Source organism: Hemiscyllium ocellatum, chromosome 6, assembly GCF_020745735.1.
Source record: "Hemiscyllium ocellatum isolate sHemOce1 chromosome 6, sHemOce1.pat.X.cur, whole genome shotgun sequence".
NCBI classification, from domain to species: Eukaryota; Metazoa; Chordata; class Chondrichthyes; order Orectolobiformes; family Hemiscylliidae; genus Hemiscyllium; species Hemiscyllium ocellatum.
In genome coordinates this window covers 104,802,277-104,826,082 of record NC_083406.1, presented here as the reverse complement: position 1 = coordinate 104,826,082, position 23,806 = coordinate 104,802,277, and the positions used below count along the sequence as shown (strand labels likewise).

The 23,806-nt window shown below is 37.7% G+C and overlaps 1 protein-coding gene across 2 annotated transcripts in view; it reads left to right on the top strand.

Annotated features, from left to right (window-relative positions):
* ube3a (ubiquitin protein ligase E3A) overlaps window positions 1-15,986 on the top strand; it is a 67,260-nt gene extending 51,274 nt beyond the window's left edge. For both annotated transcript variants that reach the window (XM_060826241.1, XM_060826242.1), the window contains 6 exons: window positions 2,207-2,412; window positions 2,922-3,086; window positions 4,257-4,412; window positions 4,517-4,590; window positions 12,641-12,784; window positions 13,828-15,986. In XM_060826241.1, the coding sequence (XP_060682224.1) occupies window positions 2,207-2,412; window positions 2,922-3,086; window positions 4,257-4,412; window positions 4,517-4,590; window positions 12,641-12,784; window positions 13,828-13,948 (866 nt within the window). In that variant the 3' untranslated portion in view covers window positions 13,949-15,986. The remainder of the gene's footprint in view (window positions 1-2,206; window positions 2,413-2,921; window positions 3,087-4,256; window positions 4,413-4,516; window positions 4,591-12,640; window positions 12,785-13,827) is intronic.
* Window positions 15,987-23,806: the final 7,820 nt, after the last annotated feature.

The window sequence follows — 23,806 nt, the reverse complement described above, 5'->3', positions numbered from 1 at the left end:
TCAAAAAAAAGTGATAGTCCCTACTCCACTTTCTTATTTAGTGACTGCGGATGCAAGTATCTATACTTGGGCATCAGATGAGGAAATAATTGTGTTCCGCTGGAATGGGCTTCATGGATGAATGTCCCTTGAATCTCTGTTAATCATGTATAAATAATTATTTGTGCAGTGACCAGTGCTCATGAGCTTGAACCAATTATCGTTAATGTCTTCAGGAGAGAAAACCAAACTTGCAGGGATGAGAGAAATGTGTTCATCCAGCAATTTTTTTCCATGAACAGCAATCTCAGCTCATTGCACCTGAAAGCAAGGTGCTAAAGAACCAGTTCTGGTGGGGGCTTTTTCACCTGACCAATTGCAGACACATCATACATAGCTTGTTAAAGTCAGTAAATTCCTTACGTATAATTAAATCAAATGGCCTTCTTTAAATATGACCATAATATGCTGACAAACCAATTAAAGTTCTGAAAATGTTTTAAGTGATTTGCTGGCCATCTCTTTTCCCCCCTCCAGTAACTGATCATTACCTCAACTGTAAAGTGTTTGAATCCAACTGTTCGTAGTGAGGAACCTGAGATGAATGTAGGAAAAAGTTGTATTTGTAGATTCTTCTGAGAATGTGTGTGTATGTGTGTATTGAAGGGGCCAAAGACTCCTGGGGAAAAAAGACCAAGTTACATTAAATATTACAGGCTATTTCATGCAACATTTATGGGAGAGAAACTTTGATCTTAAGTTTGAAATAATTTTGAGTAAAGCTAATTGATTTAAAAAGTTGCCAAAATGGATGTGAAACAGATTGGAACGAATGTTTAAGCACCATGGTTACCTATCTGAAGAATAGAAGTGGGTAATGTCCCATGAGGAAATTGCGACACCTTTTCTGTTCACGGAGTATGCGGGATTTGAACTAAAGAAACGTCCTGAATTTGTGGTTGAGATGGAAGGAGCAAGTATGTATCTCAGGGAGACCAAAGGAGATCCAATAGGATGCTCATCTTTTGTAATTGGCCAAAATAAAGGAACACATCGGAATTTTTTTTAAGTGAAACTAACACCATACTTATTTCTTATTACAATTAATGTGAGAGATAATAAATAATAGAATGTAATTATATAATAAATAAGAGGTAAACAGATGATGAGGGAGCAGTGAATTTGGGAGTTCTCAAAGTTCACAAGACCTTAAAAACAACTACGTTTGCTTGGTAAGTTGATAAGTTATTGAACATTAGTTCTGTGTTTTAGCCATAAAATGTACAGATTTAGTTGTAATCGTAAAACAAGTCCCTGGTTATTCAGCCCACTGTGTCTGTGCTGGCACTTTACTGGAGCTGCCCAATTCATCGCATCCCTATCTCCTCCCCATTTTTCTTACATCGGTCCCAATTTTTTTCCCCCTTTAAATTGGGTAACGACTTAAAAGTTGTTAGGAAGGCAGAAACCTCACCATTCAGGTATGTGTTGCAGGTTGCAGGAACGTATTGTGTTTTTTAATCATGTCACTTCTGGTTCTTTTTGCAACCACCTTTCAACTGTTTTATCTCAATGCTGGCCTGCAGCTTTGAAAGCAGATCCTCCTTTCTGCACTTACCAAAACCAGTCATGATTGCAGGTATTTCTTATGAGTTGCCTATTGATCTATTCCCCAAGGAAACAACTTTAGCTTCTCCATTCTCTAGGCATAACTGAAGTTCATTTTCCCTGATACTATTCTAGTAAGTCTCTTTAAATTGATAAAAGTATTAATCGCATATTTCAGAACTTAACCTTTACTGTTCAAGTTTTTAACCATGTGTTGCCCAAAATTAAACACAGTAGCAGAACTTCATTGTTTTTGTTCTCTTTGCTTCTGTTGATAAATCTAAGGATCCCAAATGTGTTTGAACAGTCTTATCAACTCAACTTCTCTCTCATCTATATCCTGCAATCCCTTTTAAAATTGCCATAATTAGTTTACTTTGTCTCCTCTCATTCTTCATTGCCAAAATGATTCTATATGCAATTTTAGTTCGGTCTTGGACCAATCTCAGTTGATTGATTACCTAGTTAACTTCCTCGCTTCTAGTAGAGATTTCTCTACACAATTTAGTTTTCTCCTAGAATTTGCAGAAAATCCCACATCTCACCATTCAATGGCTCATTAAACCTTTCGAACTGTTTTTAAAAAAAAAATGTTTGTGCTTTTTTTCCCCTTCTCCAGGAATGTTCACATATGACGAATCTACAAAATTGTTCTGGTTCAACACTTCCTCATTTGAAACTGAGGGACAGTTTACTCTAATTGGCATAGTTCTTGGCCTAGCCATTTACAACAACTGTATACTGGATGTGCATTTTCCTATGGTCGTTTACAGAAAGCTGTTGGGCAAAAAGGGAACCTTCCGAGACCTAGAAGACTCTCACCCGGTAAAGTACATGCATTAAAACATTTTACAAGCTATTTAACTAACAAACCCCATCTCTTTAACCAGTGCATTTTATAGGGAATCCTTCTTCCTGGCAACACAACTAATTTTCTTAGTTTTGCATCTTATTCCCTTAATCTGCAGAGTTCTGTGAATTGACAGCTAAGTGGTCAAGTTGATGTAAAAGGGAAATGAAGCAGGTGGTAAAATGCAAATCAAAAAGAGAAACCTATGCTATCCTTGTAATTCTAAGTTAACTTTTGCTCAGTTAGGCATCTTCTAATCTGCATTGAGGAATTTGTATAAAAAAGAAAGATCTTTTTACATTTGATTCAAATTAGCAAGTCATTAGTTTAAGCAACTTCAAGTGGCAAGTTATGTACTTCAGGTGCTGTTTAATCAGCAATGTGTACGTTACATCTGAATACTATACATGTTGCTTTAGGTTTTTAAGTAGGTGCTATCAAAAATACCATAAAATATTATAACAAATAAATAACTCTTTCCCAGGTCCTGCATCAGAGTTTAAAAGAACTTGTTGAGTACGATGGCAGCGTAGAGGATGACATGATGATTACTTTCCAAATATCTCAAACTGACTTGTTTGGAACTCCAATGATGTGTAACTTGAGGGAGAATGGGGATCAGATTCCAGTGACAAATGAAAACAGAAAGGTAAAGTTAGAATAAATCTCAGCTTGAAATTATAGGGATTAATGCTGTTATATTTGCTACAGCATAAATGTGGCCGGACAGTTCTGAATCCTGATGCAACATGGTGTGAAATAAAGGTAGTTTATTTCCTTCTCCAGGTGGTCTAACAGCATTGTGATCTGGAATGAGGTAACCTCCCTCCTCTTGGTCTTCATAAGGCTGTTTTTTTTTTTAAAAAGCTTTTGACATATTTACCAACTCTTGAATACCCATTCCCATAACTCACCTTTGAACTGATGTATGGAGGCTACCACTTTGCTAACTGCCTAGATGTTTTTTTAAAAAAAAGGAACATTTAAATGGATAAATGAGAAAAATGATAAGTGAGAGCAGAAACAGGAGAGATGTAGAGAAAGGATGACCAAAATAAAACCAGAAAGAAGATTGGGGAACGTGATAGTATACAGAGGAACCTCAATCATCCGGCATTCGATTATCCGAACGTCGGATAATCCAGCAAGATCGTAAGGTCCTGATGCTCGGCTAAACTGTTATCCAGCATTCGATTATCCGGAATTCAATTAACCAAACGAAATGCTCCCCGCTTATGACCTTCGAATAATCGAGGTTCCTCTGTAATGAACAAAAGAAAGGTCAAGCACAATGTAAGACAAGTAATGAAATAAAGGAAGAAAAGCACAGAACTTGAGAGTCTAAAATAGATGGGGCTCAGCTTAATGTTTCTTCGATAATTGAGCAATATCATGTGAGTGTAATGAATAATTTTTTTATTATTTCGTTGTCCTCCATCAGCTATACATGGAATTTTGTGACAATTCCAGTATTGTCTGTTTTTGGATAAGCCAAGCTTTCTAGTTAAGTTAATACAAGCTCAGTGTACTGTTCTGGTTCCAAATACAAACTCTTCCTCGTGAATTTGGGCATGATTCCAACAATGCTCATCTTGAACAGTCCCAAAAAGTGGATATGAATTTCATGCACTGAAGATAAGTGCTGAAGTCACAGTAAAAAGATCAGAGATCAAAAATTTTTGAGTTGCTTAAAAGAGCCAAAGGATGAACATTTATGATTTTAGCAGAACTGAATGTTAAATTTATATTGCTGTATATACTGACTGTTTATGCTATTATGCTGTGTGGATCTAATGTGATGTTGTTTTACACCAAACAGGAATTTGTTGACCTTTATACAGATTATATTCTCAACAAATCAGTAGAAAAGCAATTTAGAGCCTTTAGAAGAGGTTTCCATATGGTAACCAACGAGTCACCACTAAAGTATTTATTCCGACCGGAGGAGATCGAGCTACTAGTCTGTGGAAGTCCGGTAAATCAGTATTAAAATCCTTACACACTCAACTTTCTGGATTAGACACCATGAACTTTTTATATTATTTAAGTTGATTGTAAAGAGAGATCTCTCAAATTTAGAACCTAGATTTTCAAGCACTTGAAGATACTACAGAGTATGATGGTGGATATGCCAAGGACTCCCGTATTATAAGGTATAACTTGACGTTTATTCTTAAGTTATATGTGTGCAATTTTTTAAGCATAGCTAACATTGTAACTGTTCTCATCTTTGAATCATTCCTCCAGTTTTTGGTTCTCCTGGCAGGTTTCTGGCCCCCTATGTTTTAATGCCACTGATCACATTTTGCATGCTGCCCTAAGGCTGTGACACTAATATAGTTCTCCTAACTCAATTCAGGAATCAAATCATTGCAGGTGTTTCATTACAGATTCCTGACATTGGAAAGTGAAGTGGTAACTACTGTTAACAAAATACAAACCAACTGACTTTATTCTGAGCCAATCATTTTCAGATATTTGAATGTGGGACGTGTGTCCAAATATTGAGGCACTCCCAGTGACTCAAGCTAAAAACATAGGGAAGAAAGGGACCCAGAGAAATAGTGAGGAAAGAAATCAATCTGAGACTGGTACAGTTGGGAAAAGGAGCGAGTCAAACAGTTATGGCAGGCAGGAGCAGAGCAGAAAACAAAGTAGGCCTGATGCATTAAACTGCATTTATTTCCATGCAAGAGGCCTAACCGGGAAGACAGATGAACTTGGGGCAAGGTTAGCAACATGGGACTGGAATATCAGCAATTACAGAAACATAGCTCAGGGATAGATAGGGCTGGCAGCTTAATACATGTGCTGCATCAAGGATAGAGAGTGGGGGAGGCAAGAGAGGAGGGGGAGTGGCATTGTCGATAAGGGATAGCATATTACTGCTGTATTTAGGGAGGGTATTCCTGGGAATACATTCAGGGAAGTCATTTGGGTGGAACTAAGAAAATAAGAAAGGGATGATCATCTTATTGGGCTTGTATTATAGACACCCTAATAATCAGAGGGAAATTGAGAAACAAACTTGGAAGGAGGTCTCAGTTATCAGTAAGAGTAATAGGGTGATTATGGTAGGGGATTTTAACTTTCCGAACATAGAGTGGGACTGCCATAGTGTTAAGGGTTTAGATGGAGAGGAATTTAAGTTTGTACAAGACAATTTTCTGATTCAGTATGTGGATGTACCTACTAGAGAAGGTGCCAAACATGACCTGCTCTTGGGAAATAAGGCAGGGCAGGTGACTGAGGTATCAATGGGGGAGCACTTTGGGGCCAGCGACCATAATTCTATTAGTTTTAAAATAGTGATGGAAAAGAATAGACTAGATCGGAGAGTTGAAGTTCGAAATTGGAAGAAGACTAATTTTGACAGTATTAGGCAAAAACTTCCTAAAGCTGATTGGGAGCAGATGCTCACAGGTAAATGGATGGCTGGAAAATGGGAAGCCTTCAAAAATGAGGTGAAAGTCCAGAGACAGTATATTCCGGTTCGGGTGAAAGGAAAGGCTGTAGGTATAGGGAATGCAGGATGACTAGAGAAATTGAAGTTTTGTTTAAGGAAAGAAAGGAAGCATATGTCAGGTATTGACAGAATAGATCGAGTGAATTCTTAGAGTATAAAGGCAGTAGGCATATACCGGATAGGGAAATCAGGAGGGCAAAAAGGGGACATGAGATAGCTTTGGCAAATAGGGTTAAGGAGAATCCAAAGGTTTTTACAAATACATGAAGGACAAAGGGGTAACTAGGGAGATAGTAGGGACCCTCAAAGATCAACAAGGCAGCCTATGTGTGGAGCCGCAGGAGATGGGGAGATACTAAACCAGTATTTTGCATCGGTGTTTACTGTGGAGGAGGACATGGAAGATGTAGAATTTGAAAAAATAGATGGTGACATCTTGAAAAAATGTCTATATTACAGAGGAGGAAGTGATGGATGTCTTGAAATGCATAAACGTGGATAAATTCCCAGGACCTAAACAGGTGTACCTAAAATTCTATGGGAAGCTAGGGAAGTGATTATTGGGTCCCTTACTAAGATATTTGCATCATTGATACTCACAGGTGAGGTGCCGCCAGAATGGAGGTTGGCTAATGTGGTGCAACTATTTAAGAAGGGTGATAAGGACAAGCCAGGGAACTATAGACCTGTGAGCCTGACGTTGGTGGAGGGAATCCTGAAGGACAGGGTTTCCATATATTTGGAAAGGCAAGGACTGGTTAAAGATTCAACATGGGTTTTGTGAGTGGGAAATTATGTCTTACGAAATTGATTGTGTTTTATTGAAGTACCAAAGAGGATTGAGGGCAAAGCCATCAATGTGATTTGTATGGACTTTGATAAGGCGTTCAACAAGGTTCCCTATGGGAGAGTGGTTAACAAGGTTAGACCTCATGGAATACAGCCATATGGGTACAGAACTGGCTCCAAGGTAGAAGACAGAGGATGGTGGTGAAGGATTGCTTTTCAGACTGTAGGCTTGTGACCGGTGCTGTGTCCACTGTGTATCGTTTATATAAATGATTTAGATGTGAACATAAGAAATATAGTTAGTAAGTTTGCAGATGACACCAAAATTAGAGGTGCAGTGACAGCGAAGAAGGTTAACTCAGATCTTGATCAGATGGGTCAGTGGGCTAAGGAGTGGCAGATCGAATTTAATTTTGATAAATGCGAGGTGGTGCATTTTGGAAAAGCAAATCTTAGCAGGACTTAAAGGTTCTGGACAACACTCCTGGGGAGTGCAGGTTCATAGTTCCTTGAAATTCGAGTCACAGCTAGATAGGATAGTGAAGAAGGCATTTGGTATGCTTTCCTTTATTGGTCAGTGCATTGAGAATGAGTTGGGAGGTCATGTTGCCTCTGTTCAGGACATTGATTAGGCCACATTTGGAATATTGTGTCCAGTTCTGTTCTCCTTCCTATCGGAAAGGTTTAGTGAAACTTGAAAGGGTTTAGAAAAGATTTACAAGGACATTGCCAGGGTTGGAAGATTTGAGCTATAGGGAGAGGCTGAGTAGGTTGAGGCTGTTTTCCCTGGAGTGTCGGAGGCTGAGGGGCGACCTTATAGACGTTTATAAAATCATGAGGCGTGTGAATAAGATAAATAGACAAGATCCAGAACTAGAGGACGTAGGTTTAGGGTGAGAAGGGAAAGATATAAAAGGGACTTAAGGGACAACATTTTCACGCAGAGGGTGGTGTGCATATGGAATGAGCTGCCAGAGAAAGTGTTGGGAGACTGGCCCAATTGCAGCATTTAAAAGGCATCTGGATCAGTATATGAATAGAAAGGGTTTAGAGAGATTTGGTCCAACTTCTGGCAAATGGGACTGTCCTAATTTAAGATATCTGGTCAGCATGGACGAGTTGGAGTGAAGGGCCTGTTTCCATGCTCTACATCTCTCTGACTTTAATTGACAAAGCTTCTTTGACTGTGTTTTCTAAATTATACCACCTAAAACAAGGGTATCATGGGCTTGGTGATGTCACCGCCAGCAAGATACCCACTAAATTACACGTTGTCCTGGCTTGGAACTATGTCACTGTTCGTTCACTGTTGGTGGGTCAAAATCCTAAACTCCTTCTCTGATGAGACTGGGAGATTGTATCTATGTCACGTAGACAGCAACAATTCAAGCAGGCGACTCGATACCTTCTCAAGCAATTAGAGATTGACAACAAATGCTCTAAATTGTGTTTTGTTTGAGGCAGTTATAAAGAGTCAAATTTCTCTCCCTGTGCACCACACCAGGCCTTTTATCCCCACCTGATTCCAGTCTTCTGTAGCATTTTATTTATTTCTTTCAGTACCTGATTTGAATTAGACTTCTCCCCCTCTGATTTTTACCAACTCTTTCAATCCTTATTCTTTCCACTCATTAATATAATGCGATACCTGGTTAATTTTGTTCACTGAGGTCACAGATGTTGTTTTGGCTTTGCTGTGCCATTTATAGTAGCATCATGGAGAAATAATTCAAAAACTTAAGTGGAGAATAAGTATGCTGTAAGATGCCCTGTTCCATCAGACTCCTAACTTGTGGTTGTGTACTCTAAGAAAGAATGTTCAGTTAAATAGGAATATCCTGGCATGGTGGCACAGTGATTAGCACTGCTGCCTCACAGTACAAGAGACCCAGGTTCAATTCCAGACTTGGGCGACTGTTTGTGTGGAGTTTACACATTCACCCCATGTCTGCGTGGGTTTCCTCCAGGTGCTCCAGTTTCCTCCCACAGTTCAAAAATGTGCAGGTTAGCTGAATTGGCCGATGCTAAATTGCCCACAGTGTTGGGTGCATTAGTCAGAGGGGAAATGGGTCTGGGTGGTTTATTCTTCGGAGCGTCAGTGTGGACTAGTTGGGCCGAAGCGCCTGTTTCCACACTGTAGGTAATCTAATCTAATCTTTATTCTTATACAGCAAGCGAAATAACTGCCAATTGACCAACTAATATAGAAATCGCACTCGATGGGAAGAAATTTGACCTTGTGATTTTCTGCATGGCTTTGCACCCAAGTTTCAAATGTTATATTTGACATGAATGTTTTTAATCAGTTTATTTTGTTTTCTAATATTTGCAGACAAAAGAAACACCATTTTATGCATATAAAAACTTGACAAATTTAACACAGAGAAAAAATTATCACAGCATATATTTAAAAATTGGTCATAGGATACCCTCTCAAGTTGTAAAATTAAACAAGTTTTATTATTTGAGTATTTGTTTTTTAAAGCAGCTGAAATAAGAGAAATTGCCTGTAAGAATTTGAATTCAGTCAGTTCTTCTCACATATTGTTGTAGATGCTTCAATAATTTAGAAACATCGTATTCAAGTTTACAATGTACGAAACACTCCATTTAGCTCAGTGTGGAAATGAACATAAAGCAGTTTGTGAATTGGAATATAATGTTGTATTTGTTACCTGTGGATATGTTGCAGGTGTTTTTTTTTGTATTGGGGACAGATATTTCACAGTTATTGAAGGATTAACAATCTTGACACAAACACTTATTTAACAGATCAGAAGCAAGGAATCCTACAGCATGTAACTTGCCTCCTACTCCAAAAGCCTGTCCACTGTCTTCAAGGGCCAAGTCAGGAGGGTGATGCTTCCCACTTGCCTGAATGAGTGTCACTTCACTAATGCTCAAAAGCTTGACACCATCCAAAACAAAGCTTAGAATCATGTTCACAAACAGGCACTCCTCCCACCACCAATGCACAGTAACAACAGTGTACAATCTGCAAAATGCACTATAGAAAGCAACCAAAGCCCCAGACACAGCACCTTCCAAATCCATGGCCACTTCCATTTGTAAGGACAAGGATTCATGAGAATGCTTGTAAGCTTTCCTGCAAGCCACTCACTATCCTGAATTAAAAATAATCACTTCCTTTACTGGATCAAAGTCTGGATCTCTCTCGCATGGCATTGTGGGTCTATCTACAGCACATGGACTACAATGGTTCAAAATGTCAGCTCACCACTACCTTCTCAAAGGTAATTGGAGCTGGGCAATAAAAGCTGGTCCAACCAGCATTACTCACATTCCATGAATGAATAAACAAAAAGGTGTCTAGAGTGTTTTTTAGTTAAGGATCTATGTTGAAGGGTCATAGTGCAGCAAAACACCAAAATTGAAGTTAAACACTAGATCAGTGATCCAAATTTGGATTTCAGAATGAAAGAAGAGATCTGATGTTTAGGATAATGTCTCTAAGAAGTAATGCCAGAGGAGTACATGGGAACAGGAGGGTCTCTGACAGTTCACACACTACCCCGATTTGGAACAACGTCACCACCTCTTTGAATTTGTTAGAGCTCATTCCATAGCAGCACTGTGGCTGTCCCTGTGCCAGTGAATTGCAGTGGTCAAGGAAGGTAGCTTGCACCACCTTTTCAACAATAACCAGGAATAGGCAATAAATGTGGCATTGCCCCATGTATTGAACCCCCAAACCAGTATCACAATGCCACTGATACCACCTTGATGAAGTGAGCTTGGAGCCTGACACGCAATAGCAAAGGACTACAGAGCAAGGTACAGTCTAGCATAGGAGTGGGGCTGAGTGGATAGGGACAGACAGGTATGTCTTTTATCATCATGAGTTATTGTATGATTCCTTCTGACTGCTAAGGAGCATACAGAACATTTTCTGGTGGGACTGAAGAATCAGACCTTGTGATTCAGGTCAGAATTAATGACTTGAGAAAAAGGTGGAGATCCTGCAGTCAAGAGTTAAGAATATGGGAAGTTAAAAACAGGCCCTTGATCTCTCAATTTATGTCCAGTATTAAGCAGTAGAAATAGACTATTCTAAGTCAGAAGTTTTGGATGTGGTGAGTGAAGGGCAAGTTTTGAATTCCAAAGATATTGGTATGAGTTCCTTGGTAGGTGAGACCTGTTTAAGATGAACAAGTGGAGGTGGGTTCAGTATCCTTTTGGGCAAGTTATGGAGTGCTCTGGATGTAGATTTAAACTGTTTTGGTAGAGAATTGGACACAAAGTTGCAACTAAAGAGTAAAACAAATTCATAGGCCTGCGCAAGACAGTTATGAATAAAACAAAATTAGGTGGGATCCATAGCCAGTGCAAAGACACCCAAGTTAGGTTTAGCATGCTAGTATGCAAATGCATGAAATGCAGTTAATCATGTTGGTGAGCTCTAGGTCTTGTAGGTTTATGATGTAAAGAGAACTGGTTTTGTTCAAAAAGAATGGGGTGGGGTTGAATGTTTATACTGGGGGGGGGGTCAGTTATTCTTGCTTCACAAAAATGTTGAAGTACTAGAAAGTGTGAATGGTTTGATGTGCAATTCAGTTTTTTGCCCTACTTGGGTGCAGTAAACAAACAGACTTTCGCACTACGAGATATTTTATAAGCCATCAAATAGTTGGCGAGAGATTTTCAAATGAATTACTGGATTCAAGAACAAATGTGATGTTAGGATACTTTAATTTATCCATTATTGAGATGGACAGAGAAGGGGAGCAATTTCTGAATCACAAAACAAATTTTCTAAATTGGTTAAAAAGAGGAGACAGGAGGATATTTCTGCCCAAGCCACTGAAGGTGACAGGTAAGCTTAAAAAAAATCAGTTTAAAACATGGAATTTTGGGTTTCATAAATAGAGGGGGCACAAAAGTTGTCCTGAACCTATGTATAATATTACTTTGGCCCCAGCTCCAGTGTCTGTTGCAGTTCTGTGCATCGTACCTAGGAAGGACATGAATGTCATGGAGAGGGTGCAGAGGAGATTCACTGGAATAGTCCCTGAGATGAGCACAATGGATTGAGTCAAAAATGTGTTTTTCCCTCGAGCAGAAACAGCTCCTAGATTTGATAAGTGTTTAAAAAGTAATTTGGTTTAGATTGTGGAAATGGGGAGAAACTCTTCCACTGGCTGAAGGGATAACCTGAGGGTATCAGTTTATAAAGATTTATTTAAGTATTGGAAGCAACTTGAGGCAAAACCTTTATCCAGCAAAGAGTTTGACATGTACTGACTGATAGTGATGGTTACACATTGCAAAGGACCATGAAAGGTGTATTCATGTACTTGATGAAAATTTGCAGCGATATAGAGAACAAATAGGGATTGGTCTTTGGGTTGGAGCAGACTTGAGTGATCTTTCATGATGCACTGTTCTATAATTTATGAAAGTAGAAAACTGATTTCTATTCGATAATAATTTAAAAGATAGATCGAGAAGAGTGGTGTAACAAATTTCATACAGAACAACTCAATCCAATAAAGCATCCATTTCTCATCCGATGAATTAATTTCACAGATCCAACATCTGAACTTTGGACCACAAAAACACGCTGCTATAATAATTCCCTGGTTTAGTTTCCAAATAGGATCACCTTTGCTTTTGGAGTTGAGTTAATGCACTAAAGTGGTACCTTTCTAGCTTTTATTTTAAGAAAAAGTAAAATAATATTTCCATTTTGTTGTTATAAATTTATAAATAATGTCCTCCCGACATTCGCCCAGGTGATTGTAATAATGCTATTACAAACCTCATTATTTCACAAATGGCAAGTTCCAAGATAAATTATTAAAAGTATTTAAAACAAAATATAGCCAGAATTTGAGAGTGCTGTAAGCTTGTTAAAGAATTAAATTATTTATATTTTAATAAATGTAGAGATTAATCCACAAAGGAGTTAACAAAACACATTTTATCAGGGAATTCTGGGAAATTGTCCACGCATTTACAGACGAGCAGAAACGACTCTTCCTGCAGTTTACAACAGGCACAGATCGAGCACCAGTTGGTGGCCTTGGAAAACTCAAGATGATTATCGCAAAGAACGGACCAGATTCTGACAGGTAATGCATCCCTTTGTGAATTAGGTTTATTCCATGAAGGGACATAGTTTCTAAATGAAGAGATGCCGATTAGTTATATGGCAGCTGTCATACATCAGCAAAGCTGGTACAGATTTGAACCCACCCTTTTTGGAGTTATTCATTTAACTCTAGCCAGCTATGCTGCTCTCAGTTATCATTCCAAAATGCATTTGTATTCCAAAGAAATCTCTTCACTAAAGTTCACAGGTTCCAGCTTTGAACATCTTTGCATTTCACTTTTGGTATTGATAGCTGTTAAGATTCTAGCTGTGTTAGAATTTGTTAATTTAATGTAATTGTAAACATTTCCAGTGGGGCCCTGCAGGGGTGTGAACTAAATGCATTCAACTTGTCACCATACATACTGAGCTTATAATATAAAACCTATACAAAGGTGGCTTCCTCCAAAGGTCACTGTATATAACTGTACGAAGTGGCATTGAACCAAAACAAAAAGGAAGATTTGGTTCGACCTCTAATTGTTTAATTTTATAGTACGTCCTGCTTATCCATTTGCATTAGCTCTGAAAAACCATTTAGGCCTGCTCTACTTCTGAAACCTTTTTCAAATCTTTATCTTCGAATAATTATCCAAATCGATCAAAAACTTGAGGATCTTGTTTTCATGGAATTTTTCTTGTAGAACACCCCATGCCATTAATAAAGGTAAATCTTTTTTTGCGAGTCATAACTTTAGATCCTCTTGTTGCTGAGCCATTGTCCAGTAATAGTACATTTTCCCTGATTTGTCTCACTAAAGCTCTTTAGAGTTTTGAATACCTCCATCAGTATGCTTGAAAGCAGTAGATTTCCATTCCATTGACTTAGAACTTGATCCATGGCGGTTGCATGCAAACAACTCCCTTTATCTCAAATATTTTAACTTCAAACTTAGTCTTCAAATTAACTCTACATTTATAAATAAATATTGATTACTTATAATGAGCAATCCTCGTGAACTATCAGCATGGCTTGTTCTGTTTTGCTGTTATTGTATCTAATGTATCACTTTTCTCTTACAGGTTGCCAACATCTCACACGTGTTTTAATGTCCTCCTACTTCCTGAGTATTGCAGCAAGGAAAAGCTCAATGAGAGACTACTAAAGGCCATTACCTATGCCAAAGGATTTGGCATGCTGTAAAAGATATGAATGTAAAGCGTGTGATGAAAAGTAAAATTATGGGTGTCAGTGCCCCTTTTTTTTATATAAAGGCCATATGACAGTCATCTATAATAGTCACCCATGTCTGTGCCTCTCCTCCAGCAGACACTGGGCTGGAACAGCAGATTTCAGCAACTTGTACGAACAAATTTTTTTTGGTTAGTGTGACTTTCATATCATTTGCTTGTATGTATAGTAAACTTTTTTTCTGAATATTTATTTTAAAAGTTCAAGAAAAAAAATTACTCAATCATACGTTTGTTACATTACTGAAATGAGCCTTTTTTGAATTTATAAAGGAAAATCAAATTCTCCCAAATAATGTTCCTAAGATCAATGTATTTTTAAAATATGTTCTATTATTTCCTTGTAGCCACTCAGTTCTGGATGCACTCTTTTTACTTCTTTCAATCCCTAGTCCCCGCATTGCTTTGGAACTTAATTTTTGAAGTGGTTTGGTGCAAGTGCTGCTGTTCTAGTCCCAGAGAGCAAATTTTTACTTACCTGTAAATCGAATAAAAATGGAAGGGAGAACCTGGAATGTTAACTGCGTTCTTGAAATCTTGCTTTAGTTACAGCACAACAATGCTTTGAAGGTTTTAGAGAGAAAAAAAAATAAAAGAAAAACTTCACTGTTGGTAGTTCTCTCAAGTCTGGAAATATATTTTCTGTTCAAACTTTTAAACTACCGTGCTGGATCGCTAACCCACTGGGTTTGACTGTATTTTTTAAACTTCCGCTGCTTGTTTGATGTTTTCGGAGAACAAACCCACATGCAATGCTCGACACATTGCCAACGTTATTGCAAAATTAGTTGGAAAAATTACATGGAATTAATAGATGAAAATGTCCTTGCAAGAATTGGAGCAGAAGTTTCAACTTTTGATTCTCCCAACAAATTTCCGGAATTTTCTAACTTTTTTTTTCTCATGTGCTGTACCTAACTAAACAATTTACTGGGGCAACACTGTGTTTAATCCTATAGGCATTGCATTAATTCTAAAGGAGAAAAGGCTGATTGCATTCAAAATAGTATATGATATTCAAAGCGTGGGTTGCTGACGAAATAAGGTTAACAGCACTATTTAAACAATTTTTACTCATTGACAAATGAACAAAGGATGTTAACATGAATGATACTAAATAAAACAGACTAAAACAATTTCTTTACTGTTTACTGGCACAATAAATGACTCAAATTAGCTACAGTTTAAAATATTTGATAAAGTATCTTTCTATATGTAAAATAGAATTAAAAGTTAACATAGTGTTGATTGCAAGTAAATCATGGTGTAGAAAAGCAATTAAGAATTTGGAGGTTAATTTCCAGTGAAGGATTGACAGAAACCATTACTGCCCCCTTACAATTTAAAAACCTGTTATTTTATACTGAAAGATTTGTTGTACCCTGCACTGAACTTTTAACTTACATCCCCCACCATCTTTTTTTCTCCCATGTTAGAAATAACTAGACCTCCTTGGAGTTCTCTTCGATTCTTAAAACACTTCGGAACTGCTAATACGAGGTGTTTTATCACTCTGCTCAGGCTTGATTTGAAATCTAGGTTTCAGTGATGTTCAGTCATATGGTAGCGATCTGTGCTAGTAAAATCTTAATGGCTTTGTGTGCATTAGTTTGCTGTCTAATTTTTTTTTCCCCCTGTGGTGTTTAATGGATAATTCTTGCAAGCATTTTTTTTAATGTTGATCATAGACTGAACTATATTTGCTGAATTTTTGTTCATCTGCTTTGAACTTCTCATAAGGTTAATATGTTGCATTTCTTCTTGCTTTTACACATAAATGAACACTTCATGAAGCATTCTGGTAAACAATTGCAACCAAAGTTGATAAGGTCTGATTGCAAACTTGAAACTTGCTCAGTCAGACATTTTTTTGCCGACTAAGGTTAATGTGGTCTGACTTTTTATTTTAAGTATTTTCCACATAATCCAAGGAAGCTTAAAGAAATGCATGTAAAAATAAACTATGCAAGTTACATCTTTCTGTTGGTCAACCCCACGTCTGACACTTTGTTAACACCTCAGTCTGTCACATACCTAATTTATCATGAAATTACAGTAAACTGAGTAGGCCATCTGGCCTATTGCATCTGATCAACCATTTTATTAGTCATGGCAGCTCTATCATCTTATAGATGACGTAAAACACACAAGAACATCTTTTTGTCCATTGAGTCTTTGCTGGTAACTCTGGTTGTGTGCCTTTTCTCAATATTCTTTAAAATCTTAATTGTCTACACACCATTCTGTTTTCTTGCAACTATTTGATGGAAATATTTTCTGGAATAGCTTTATTCAGTTTAATTTCAGTTTTTAAGATAGTTAAGGATTCCATTACTAGATTCAGTGTTTGACTGTTTTCAGTTACCCATGGCCAGTTTGCCCCCTCCTGGCTCCATTAATCTACTAGGTGGTTAATCAGTTACTGAAATATTGAAGATTTGTTAGATGTGTATTAGATTACAAAATTTGCCATGTGACATGGTTTTGGAATTTCTAATGCTGGTGTACACTGCAAATATAGAATACAGACACAGCAATGTTAAAATTAGTGAAAGCTTAAAATAAATTGAGTACTAAAATAAATGCAACCTCAGTTGATGGCAGTATATTCAGGGTTCAGCATAAAGCTTTAAATATGTAAAATTTTTCCCATAATGTGAACTTCACAGACCAGGCTGGCATCTGTTGCCTCCTATTTGCCATTAAATGTGGTTATGTAGCAGTGCTGTCTTGAATTACTGCATTCCATATGATGTTGGTGGAGAGGCAGTTCCAGATGTTGACCCAATGACTGTTAGGGACCAGTGTTATTGATCCAACTTGGGCTGCTACATGGCTTTGAAAGGAGCTTGCTGATGATGTGTTCACTGACCTTGTCCTTCTAGGTAGTAGAGGTGGTGACTTTGGAAGCTGCTGATGCAGTAGCTCACTAATTCAGTACATTCTGTTAATACCCACTGCTGCAATATGTGCTGCGATGGAGTCAGTAAACAGTTCAGACGATGGGTGGGATACTGGTCAAGAGGTCCGCTTTGTCCTGAAGGATATCAAACTGATTAAGGGATGGAGTTGCACTCAGAAAAGAAAAGGGTATTCCAGCACACTACTAACTTGCTCCTTGTTGATAATGGCTAAACTTCTATGGAGATGTAGGGGGATATACCCTGTTACTCAGCATTGAAATTCTAACCTCTGACCCATGCTTGTAGCTACAGTGTTTATATGGTTGGTCCTGTTATGGTCTGAGTCATGAGAATGTTGATGGGGGATTCAGTGATAACAATGCTGTTGAATTTTATTTCTTGAGGGAACAGTTCGATTTTTTTTCCTGTTGGAGATGAAGAGTCATTCCCTAAAATAGAATAAAATCTGTGATGTGAATGTTACTTATCACTTAAACAGCTCAAGACTGAATGTTGACCTGGTCTTGCTGCATTCAGGTATGGTATGCTTCATCTACGGAGATGTGAATTGTACTGATCAATCAGATGGTAGACCTCTGCAGCAACATGCTGGGACAGATGTTTGCCCTTGCACACAACAAAAACCATTTTACTTCGGTGCTGCAAGCTGACTCCAACTGGTGGAACAACTCCAGTTCCTACAATTTTAATTTTACCAGGACTCATCAATTGACCAAGTGCAGCATTAATATTGTTTTGCTGTTTAATTTGCCCCCATTTATATATAATGAATTACCATTATTAAATGTTTTAGTCTATGCAGATACAATATTTTGTCAAATTTAACAAGGCTAAAAATTAGTGACTGATTTGCATGCAGTTATTTTGGTATAATTGTTTTACTCAAATTATATTTTTTAGATTACTGTCTGTGTGGAAATTTAAATATGTCTGCTCTTAACCTTGTTTTATTTGTAAACTTAATTGCACAATGATCGATGAACTTTTCCATGCTTAATTTAATTTATTCAGTAGTTATGTGATGTCTGTCTAGAATTGCCCTCCATTGCATGGTTTGTATGACCATCTATAGGGAGCTCGAGATTGTCTTAACTTTACTGTTAGGCAAAATGGGATACTTTATACTTTGGGTTGACATAACATTTCTTCAAATTCAGCTGTCTCATCCTGAGCGTCTAATTTAAATTTTTGCAAATCTAATATGCAAAATACCCTTACGTGGGTGTGGTTTGCAGAAACGATAGTGCACTTTTCACAAGTTACCACCTTTTTTTCTCTATTAAATTGGGCCAGCCAATCCTGCAAAATTGTTAAAGCTTGTACTCTTTGTGATACCAGACATTGAAACAGAGCATTAAAAATACTGTTGGATTGATCATTTTGAAAAATTGCAGACGAATAGAGGTTTCAGGCTAAAGAGAATGGAATATTCTCTCAATAATAAAATCCTTGGGTTTTAAAAGTGGTATCATTTATTCAGTTCTTACAGCAATAGTTCAGTCTACTAATGTACGTGAACATTCAGTGAATTTTGGGCTTTCTAGATTTTGTTGCAAAAAATTTAATCTAGCTTTTATTCCAACCGTTGTCCCATTTGCAACAATATGAGCAATTCGAACTTAATATGTATTGGGAATATTTTTGGCATAGAAACTGTGCAAGCATTGTTTGAATTAGAAGGGGTGGTAGTAGGCTAGGCCAGTCTTAAGTCATAAAGTTGAAACCCACATTGTATATTTCCAAATGAAAATGCCTTAAATCACTGATTATTTTCCTTTGCATTATCTTCATAATTGCAAGTAAACTTACTTCAGTTGTGCCTGTAATGTGTTTGTGTGTTAATCAATTATCTGACACATTGAGTCTACTTTTTGGTCTTTTGCTGATCAAAATTCACCCATTAAAATCATTGGGTTTAGCGATGACAGTCTATTTCTTAATACTCCATGCAGATAACTAAGTGACCAAACATTCTAAAGAATGCCCTGAAGACATGCATCAGGACCATTGAGTTGGATTTGGCCAAGGTTGTTATCAATGAGTACATTAATTGCCCCATTAACCTGTTTGACTGAACCAACCAAGCAGTTTATATATCCATATTAACGCAAACATTACAATTATTTAGAGCATCTTGTGCAATGATCTTTAGATTCTGATTACCCATGACAGCAAATCTACACTCAGTTGTTGGTTGAATCCAATATCTAACATAAGTAAAGAACATAAAGATGAGTGGACCTCCTGCATTTCTGAAATAATTCCTTTACTTTATTAAAGCTGTAGAAATTGGTTCAAATGTACAGCCAGATTTCCTAACCTGATTGCCCCTCCACTTTTGTCCTTGAAGCTGTTGAAAATTAGGCTTCCTGGTAAGTCCGTGATTGCTGACAGCAGACCCCTGGAGAAACCTGAGCTGCTTTGAAAATACATGGACTTGTCTGATAACCCTGTTTATTTGTCAGTTTTTCCCCTCAACTTGGGTTGGGGGGGGTGGGGGAGAGATGTTGGAGGTTGGAATTTAATAGCCTGAGGTCTGCATTTTGACTTTCATGCATCTGCTAATTAATTCCAATAATGTGTCTCGGACTTGAATATACATTGAGCGATAAGAGCTTTTGTGGTGCAGTGGTAGTGTCCCTATCTGAACCAAAAGGCTGAAATTGATTAAATTGACTTAACCATCACACTTCAGGTGTTGCTATCCAGGCATAGCTAGGTTGTTCTACCAGTTGACTCAGTATTTTCAATCTGAATCAGTTTTGTAATTTAAGGAATTCCATTATTGGCTCTCACGAACTGTCTTAGGCTAATCAAAGGGTGAAGCTGGAAAATGCAGTTAGGCTTAAGGTCTCTTTTTGTATAGCCACAGATAAAATGGGTCAAATAGCCTTCTGTACTGTAAATTTCTATATTTCAAAATTATTTAACTTGGACCGTTCTTATTCATCATCTCTAATTCTGACTTGACATATCAACAACTCTTGAGTGCTTACAGATAAGTTGATATGAATTAGGTAAAAAAACAGTGACTCACTTGATAGAGTTATATTGATGAGGAATAAGTAGAGTTAAACAGATTGCAAGACATTTGTTCCTCTGTAACTGTGACTATGAAAATTGACTTTGAAAAGGCTTGTTGGACCTGAATAATAAACTTTATGGAGGTTTGACGATCCATCATTCGGGAGACTTTTTTCAGGACTCGGGTGAGATGTGAATTCTATGATGTGGTAAATTCTGGAAAAAACAGAGGCTGGGACAAGGAGCCTTATCATTCCATCCTGATAGTTGCTTTCAAGGTCTAAATCTTGAAAGAAAGGTAGTGCTGCTGTAGGATGATTTGAGTCAACAGATGGATACCTCCTTAAGGTCTGCAAATACAAGTTTGACTTATGAGCAATGCAAACTGCAAGTAGAAAGTCCAGTTGAGCTGATTGTCTGTATCAAGAAGTGTTCTCCCTTTTGAGGTAAAGCAAAGTTTAGAGGAATAAAAAGGTGAAGTCACCAAAGTCCTCCCAGATCATAGGGCTGCTCTGGTAATTAGAGAAAGACGACTGATGTTGGTTTAACCTGAGGATCACCAAGCCTCTAGCAAGGTTCAGAAGGTGGGACCATCATGGTAATCTCAGCTGCTACAGGAATTGAATGCATGCTTTTGGTGTTAACCTGCAGTGTAAACCAGCAGTCAATCAACTCAATTAACAATTCACATGAGGAATCATCTGTAAGGGACTATTTGAGACCAGAACGAGGTTTCTGCCATTTAACAGAGCATATTTATTTCTGATGTAGTGTTGCCCAAGTGTCTTCTTTCTAGAAGTTTTCTACAGAAAGTGAGTAGGTCGTCTGTTATTCAACACTAATCCCATTTACTCAGCTTTTGGCCCATCACCTTGGAGGCACATTCCTATCTAAATACTGTTTAAATGACCATTTTTTCGAGCAGGAGTGTTCCATATTCCTACTACCCACTGAGTGAAAAACCTCAACTGACCTCTTAGCCTTCTACCGCTTACCTTAAATATATGCCTGGTTATTGACCCATCAAAGAAAAGTGTTTACCTATCAACCCTTCCTTTACACTACATAGTCCTACATTTCTTTCAGGCCCCTCCCAACCTATCCAGTCTTTGTACACTGTTCAGATTCTCCAACCCAGGCAGCATTCTGGTAAATTTCCTCTGGCCCCACTCTAATGAAACGATATCTTTTCTACAGTGTGACCAGACTTGCACAAAGTACCTATGGCCTAACTAGTGTTTTGCGCTGTCCCACCATAACCCTAATATTGCCTTTATTTACTAGGTGTAGAATACAAGCATTCTATGTGCTGCCTTAACCATATTATTTATTTGGTCCGCTGCCTTTAACAATCTGGATATGCACACAAAGGACCCTCTACTTGCTATTGTGCCCTCCAATACTTAACACTTTTCAGGATTGAATTTCACTTGCAACTACCCTGTCCAGTTGTTCACTCTGATATCCTATTTCTCTGCTTACCAATTTTAATATCATTTACAGATGACTTGATCATATTAATTTTAACCTTCCAGTTGTCCCTGTCAGGGCCAGCAGTTTGTGAACGCCGCCTTGTGGCATGGTTTTATATGGTGTAATTTTTTTCTAGGGATTTAAGTTTGCCTTTGAACAAGTTGATGGTGGATACCATTTTGTTTTATTTTAAAACATTACTAGACTCATTCTGTAGGGATAGCAAAATTATGTTATGAATAGTTTGCTAGATTGTGTTGCCAATTTTCTTGTCATCAGTCCTGGAATGAGTGTTCACTTCCAGTTTCTTCCATCATCAAAAATGTTACAGTAATTGTTGTTTTGTTTTGGAATAATGCCTTATGGCCAGTGACTTCACCAAACTCCTGGCCTTGGGAAATTGCATGACTTCAATCTAATTTTGCAATTGAATAAAGAAAAATCACAACTACTTTAATTGTTTTCTTTACATAGTTCTAATGTTCCCATTTGAAACATCAAACAGTTCTGCTTTATTACATGAATATTTTTAAAGCAAAACGTACAGTTGGAATACATTGATAGAATGGAATTATCTCCTTCAGTATAAAGGATTGTAAATGTCTATATTGTCGTAAATTTTCTGAACAAAACAATATTACACTTTGAAGAATTTGTGATTTTGAAGTACATGTTCTTTGGACTTCGAACTTTTTTTTTTAGTTTTGAAATTTTATGAAGTTTTTATGTACTGACCTTACACTGTACATAATGTAGTAAAGTGAATCCAGTATACAATAACAAGGTAAGTAAACGACAGAAGACATAAATTCACTTTCACCAGTTTACAATTTGGAGTCTGTAGATATGTCAGCACAGGGAGATTTGGGATGGTGGTTGGTTATGTTAAAGGATCGGAACAAAAGCGGTTCATCAGTCTTACCTGTCCAAATTAAAGTTGATGACATTGTTTAGCTGGAGGCTTGGTGGGCCAAAGTATTAGACAAATCTCAATGGATTAGGAGAGGATAAGATCAAACTTACTGTGCTCGCTGTCTCTCATACAAAAAAGACCATTTTGAAGAGGCAATAGGCTGAAATGAAGCTGTAGTCCCTTTCACAGATGAAACAGTACAGCAAAGGCAATTGTCTCATTCAAAGGTATCAAAATAATTTCGAAGAATGTTTAAAACGTTTTCAGGGTTTTAAATTTGTACAGGAATTAATTAACTTATTTGGTGATCAATACTAGTACTTGACTTTGATTTGGAGATGCCGGTGTTGGACTGGGGTGTACAAAGTTAAAAATCACAAACCAGGTTATAGTCCAACAGGTTTAATTGGAAGCACACTAGCTTTCAGAGCGATGCTCTTTCATCAGGTGATTGTGGAGGGCTCGATCGTAACAGAATTTATAACAAAAATTTGCAGTGTGATGTAACTGAAATTCTGCATTGAAAAATTGATTGTCTGTTAAGCCTTTCATCTGTTAGAATACAGTGATAGTTTCACTTCTTTCACGTATAAATCACAAAACCCTTCTTTTTAAAGTTGCATTCTCGGGTTGGCTGTTAACAATGGTGATAGCTAGACAATATGTTGAAGGTGTTAGCCCCCTGTATTCTCTGTCTATGACCTGATGTTTAGATTGATTCTAATCTAATAAGTGAGATAATTGTGTTTTACATAAATTCCTGCAGTTTTTGAGCTCAGAGTTCTACATGAATATATGCAGTTTTTGAGCAACGTGCAATACAAATTCACCACACAAAATGTGTGTGCGCATGTGGGTCTTTGTCGGTGTGTGTCTGTCTGAGGTGGGGGTTGAGTGTGAGAAAATGTGTGTGTGTGTGTGTGTGTGTGTGTAGTGAGTGCAGTGTCTTAAGTCTGCGAGGGGGTGCACGTGGGAGTGTCTCTCTCTCTAAGGGTGTGTGTGGGTGTCCGTGTGTGTGTGTGTGTGTGTGCAGGAATATTTGTGTGTGTGTGGGTGTATTGCAGTGGTGATCACCTGTAATATGACATGCACCCCCTCGCAGACTTAAGACACTGCACTCACTATACACACACACACACACATTTTCTCACACTCAACCCCCACCTCAGACAGACACACACCGACAAAGACCCACATGCGCGCACACATTTTGTGTGGTGAATTTGTTTTGCACGGTGCTCAAAAACTGCATACATTCATGTAGAACTCTGAGCTCAAAAACTCCAGGAATTTATGTAAAACACTGTTATCTCACTTATTAAATTAGAATCAATCTAAACATCAGGTCATAGACAGAGAACACAGGGGGCTAACACCTTCAACATATTGTCTAGCTATCACCATTGTTAGCAGCTAACCCGAGACTGCAACTTTTTTTAAAAAAAGGGTTTTGTGATTTACAAGTGAAAGAAGTGAA